This window comes from Pinus tabuliformis, chromosome X (genome assembly GCF_031772625.1).
Source record: "Pinus tabuliformis cultivar Carrire ecotype Pingquan chromosome X, CPIR1, whole genome shotgun sequence".
Taxonomy (NCBI): domain Eukaryota; kingdom Viridiplantae; phylum Streptophyta; class Pinopsida; order Pinales; family Pinaceae; genus Pinus; species Pinus tabuliformis.
This window is the reverse complement of record NC_142308.1, coordinates 1,264,890,738-1,264,896,426: the sequence shown is the minus strand read 5'-3', so window position 1 is coordinate 1,264,896,426 and position 5,689 is coordinate 1,264,890,738. Positions and strand designations below refer to the sequence as shown.

The window sequence follows — 5,689 nt, the reverse complement described above, 5'->3', positions numbered from 1 at the left end:
TTCGACAATCTGAAGTCAATGGATGAGGCAATTCATAAAGCCAGAATCTGTTACCAACAGAGCAAACAGAAAGGGGAAGCTTCTGGCAGAAAATGGAATGAAAAAAGAGGCTATAAGTCAGCCATAAGCAACAAAGGAAATTGTAGTGGCGAAAGCAAGGGGAATGACAAGGGACAAAACAATAGAACTACACCGAGAAATTCATCCAAATACAAGACAGCTAGTGAGTCTAGGGTTAGCGACCAGCCTACAAGATTGGACAGTGAAGGGGCAGCAAGGGCCCCAGTACAGTGTTGGGGTTGTGGAGGGCCTCACTATGTCAAAAACTGTCCACAGTGTAAGGGAACTGAACAATTATCCCAAATCCATGAAGCATCGACAGTCGGCAATGTAGGACACAACGTGCCAAGGATTAATGTGGCTCTGGACGATCGTCAAGCGGAATACCAGCCGACCATGGTCAAATTTGAAGGAAAGATCTCAGACCTTACTATAGCTGTTTTAATTGACCCTGGGGCCACATTAAGCTATATTAGTCCAAGGATAGTGGAACATTGTAATTTGCAACCTATTAAATTCAAAAATCCATGGCTAGTACAGCTGGCTACAGGGGCCAAGAGGCGAGTAATGGCAAAAATCGATGACTGCTCTTTCACAATAGCAGGACAACCAGTAATGGATGATCTAAATGTGCTTCCGCTTGGTTCATATGACATTCTGATCGGTATGGACTGGTTAGAAAAGCGTTGGTCATTAGTTGACTGCAAAACAAAGATTATTTACTATCGGGATAAACATGGAGCTAGGAAGGAAATGCAAGGAATTAAGCGGCGAGTGCAGGTTCGACCAATAACTACAACCCAGCTAGCAAAATGCATAAGAAAAGGGTGTCAGATTTATGCCATCCAAGTGGGGTATGCTGATTCAAAGGATAAAATAGCCACGATAGATAACATCCTTGTAATACAAGAATTTGCGAATGTGTTTCCAGATGAGATTCCCGGACTGCCGCCAAAGAGGGATATAGACTTTACCATCGAATTGGTACTAGGGGCAGCACTGGTATCACGAGCACCTTATAGAATGAGTGTGCCTGAATTGATAGAATTAAAAATGCAGCTGCAAGAACTGCTAGATAAAGACTATATTCGCCCCAACATTTCCCCGTGGGGAGCCCCAGTGTTATTTGTCAAGAAAAAAGACGGAACCCTTCTCATGTGCATAGATTATCGTTAGCTGAACAAGTTGACAATCAGAAACAAGTATCCTCTACCTCGGATTGATGAACCATTTGATCAAGTGAGAGGTGCGACAGTGTTCTCTAAGATCGATTTGCGATCAGGTTACCACTAGATCAGGATTAAGGAGGAAGATATTGCTAAAATAGCTTTAAGAACGAGGTATGGTCATTACGAATTTGTGGTGTTACCCTTCGAGTTAACTAACACCCCTGCAACTTTCATGTGCTTAATGAACAACATATTTCATCGATATCTGGATCGATTTGTGCTAATATTTATCGATGATATATTAATATATTCCCGCACCATGGAGGAGCACAAGGAGCACCTCAGATTGGTGCTACAGACTCTTCGAGAACACCAGTTATATGCTAAGTTCAGTAAGTGTGACTTCTTCAAGGAAGAAATCCAGTATCTAAGTCAAGTAATCACAAGGGAAGGGATTGTGGTAGACCTAGAAAAGATAAGAGCCATAATGGAGTGGCTCGTACCGAAAGATGTCACGGATATCAGGTCCTTTATGGGATTAGCTGGTTACTACAGATGATTTGTGGAAGGCTTCTCCAAAGTGGCGTATCCATCACTTCCTTACAGAAAAAGGGAAGGGCATTCAAATGGACCCCAAAATGTCAAAGAAGCTTTGAGCAATTAAAGCATCTACTCACTACATCACCCATTCTGAGAATAGTTGATCCTGATAAGGACGATGTGGTGTGTACTGACGCAAGCAAGGAAGGTGTGGGAGGTGTATTGATGCAGGAAGGTAAAGTGATTGCGTATGAGTCTTAGAAGCTAAAAGATCATGAGCAGAAGTACTCTGCTTACGGCCTGGAGTTGTCTATCGTCATACATGCCTTAAATATGTGGCGACATTATCTTATGGGCAGGAAATTTCTGTTGTTGACTGACCACCACAGTCTGACCAATTATTTCAGCCAGCCCACCTTAAATGCTAGGCAAGCATGGTGGGTGGACTTCTTAAGCAGTTTTGACTTTGAAATCAAACATTTGAAGGGGAAGGAAAACTAGATGGCAGATGCCTTAATTCAGAAGGTACAAAGTCTGTACAAAATCTCCTTCAGTGTGTGGAAAAGTCCTTTCGAGGAAATGATAAGGAAGGTAGTAGGACAAGATGTTGAATATTAGCAAATAAAATAGAAAATACAGCAGTATGCCAGCGAGAAAAATCAACAAGGATATGAATTGGATGATGCTAGAATGTTGTACTACAAGAAAAGGCTATATGTACCTGATCAAAATAGCATTAAAAATATGATTTTGGATGAATTCCAGATCAATCATTATGCTTGACACCCAGGTTATCAGAAAATGATCACCGCGATTCGGAAGGATTACTTTTGGCCAGGAATGAAGAGGAATATGGCTGAGTATTTGGCACGGTGTTTAGAGTGTCAACAAACTAAGGCAGAACATCAGCATCCAGTGGGGCTACTACAATCGTTACCCATTCCGAAATGGAAATGGGAAACCATTTCTATGGATTTTATCACCGCACAACCTATAACAAAGAGGAATCATGATTCCATTATGGTGGTGGTAAACAAGTTGAGTAAAGCTGCACATTTTATACCTATGCAATCCACTTACAGGGTTTCACAGATCGCTCATATTTTTATGCAGAATGTGTTCAAATTACATGGACTTCCGAAGACAATAATTTCAGATCGTGACATGAAATTTACTTCGGCCTTTTGGAGAACGTTATTTGCAGAATTGGGGACTCGGCTGAACTTCAGTACAGCATATCAGCCCCAAACAGATGAACAAAAAGAACGAGTGAACCAAGTAGTAGAGGACAAGTTGAGAGCCTATGTAATGCAGCAACCAACGCAGTGGGAGGAGTATTTGCACCTGGTTAAATTTGCATACAACAATGGGTATCATACCTCGACACAAATGAGTCCCTTTGAGGTCCTATACAGCCAGAGATGCCGTACACCCTCAAGCTAGGGTGGACCTGAAGACAAACTGAGATTAGGGCCAAAGATGCTTAAGGAAATGGAAGATATGGTGAAACGGGTGCGTGCTAATTTGAAAGCTGCTCAGGATAGGCAAAAGAGTTTTGCTGATAGAAAGAGGAGGTTAAAGGAATACCAAGTTGGTGACCATGTTTATATCAGAATTCAAGCCGAAAAGAGTACACTGCAATGGAGTGGGTGTGCCAACTTGGCACCCCAATATTGTGGACCATTCCAAGTCTTGGCAAGAATCGGGCCGGTGGCTTACCAACTCGCCCTGCCAAGTCACATCCGGGTTCACAATGTCTTCCATGTTTCTGTGTTGAAAAAATATGTTTATGATTCTAAACATGTGGTCAGATGGCAGGACATTCAGGTGGGAAATTTTTTGTTACAATAGACCTGTCTAAAAGTTCACTTTTAAAGGAACTAACTTGGAACGTTGCTTGTTGCAGGTTGAGCCAGAAAGAGAAGTCTTGGTCGAGCCACTGAGCATCCTCGACCGCAGCAAAGTACAGTTGCAGAGACGACCTATTACTCAAGTTAAAGTTCAGTGGTGGCACTTTGGACCTGATGAGGCCACTTGGGGAGATGAAGAGATCATGAGAAAGGCTCATCTAGGGCTATTCTTAGACAACGGACATCGAGACGATGTCCAATTTCATTGGGGGAAGATGTAATACCCCAGGAAAAATGTAAATATTTGAATTCACTATGGTTAAAACCGAATATGGCATGATTACGTGTTTTTGAATTTAACAGCACTAAATATGACATTATTAAAGTATGTTGAAATTTAACAGCATTGTTATTATTATTAATATTATTTTTAATATGATGAAAAAAGGATCCTTGAAAAAATGCTGGCAACTGCTGAGAGGGAAGTTGGAGGAAATGGTTGCAGTGAACTGCAACCCTAACCACCTTCTCTAACTGGGAAGGTTCCCGATGTTGGGGGTCTGGGCTATGAGGACGGGCAGACAGAAAAAAAGAAAGGGACTCCAGAAAAAAGAGGATGGTGGCTATGTCTAGTAAAGATCAGATAGCCTTGCTCGAACTATGAGCAGCTTGCTGAGATTGAGATCTGGCAAGAAGCAAGGGGGAAGATTCTGGTCCTGAAGGACCAATCTCATGGTGGGTCGGATGATAGAAGACAAACTCTGTTTTGGGTTGGTTGAATTTTTGTTTACATAGGAGAAGGATTGATATACAGTTCCAGGATATTCAGTTCTCGCTCCTCCAGGTTGTTGTGGAAAAAGGACATTCAATCAGAGGAACATCAGGTATGTGGCAGTTTGTACTGATATAATAGATGGCTTGTAAGGGTAGTTGGATTTCTGTTCCTGTTATGAAATTTGGGAATCTACTAGACAAAAACCTCGTAACAGAACTGTACATGAGTGACGGTACCTGTACTTAAATTTGAAGGAGACTCTGTTCTTATGTATAAAGAGAACTGTTCCTAATTTATAAAAGAAACTCCATATACTTAGAAAGTCGATGTGAATGGAATTATCAAGAACCCTTTAAGTTGTTATAGGAAAAGATAACAAACGATACAAGAATATTTAACTGCATATATCTATATATATATATATATATATATATATATATATATATATATATATATATATATAAATAATAGGACTACGTAGTATAAAACAAATAAAAGAAAGAAAAATAGATATCCATAATAGCTTGAGAATCAGAGAGTATAACAGCTAGTACTCTCTACACAATTTCCTTTATATCGTCAATAATATGAAAAAAAAGTAATGGATACTTTAGTGGAAAAACCGAAAACCTATATAAGTAATTCGATTTGCACCCAGTTCACCAACACAGCAGACAAGAACTGTTAGGATACATAGGTCCTAGGCTAGGTTGAACATTTAAATTATTCTGTAGGCTAAACTGTGACCATTGCATGTGCGTATTATGCTGTAGACAAAATATTGGGCACGCATGCAAACATATATATACATAAACGACCGAATAGGTGAGGGTCGATCCATTCATTAAACACAAGACAACAATAAACTAAGATTATAAGAATCAGCTAGGTTATATAAGGACCCCTGCAATTTATGAATATATATCCTGTAGAAAAAAGAACTACGCAAGCCTTTTTGCCCAAACTCGGTAACAGAAGGAATAGGGTGTTATTCTTTATATCTCGGAGAATGATGCAACATCTTCAACATAATTTACAACTGACAAAACTCGGATTTAAATTCATTATACAGATAATATGGAGTCTGGAATAGCAAGGAAATAAACCACTAGACTGCAAAGTACATGCATATATAAATCGCCATGCAATCCCGTGCTTACGTAGATAATAGTCAAAGGAAATAAGAGCAATGTCTGTAGCTTAACAATCACCAAACGATAGAGTGCTCAAACAATATTAGGGCTATACATTAATCAAAGGGGAAGCAGCGTGCTAATGCTTAACCAGACAACCAT

General features: G+C 40.0%; 1 protein-coding gene across 1 annotated transcript; it reads left to right on the top strand.

The window, feature by feature from the left end:
- Positions 1-627: 627 nt before the first annotated feature.
- Positions 628-1,236, top strand: LOC149144596 (uncharacterized). Its single transcript, XM_089452203.1, has one exon. It carries the CDS (start codon positions 628-630, stop codon positions 1,234-1,236), a length of 609 nt encoding a protein of 202 aa, XP_089308329.1.
- Positions 1,237-5,689: the final 4,453 nt, after the last annotated feature.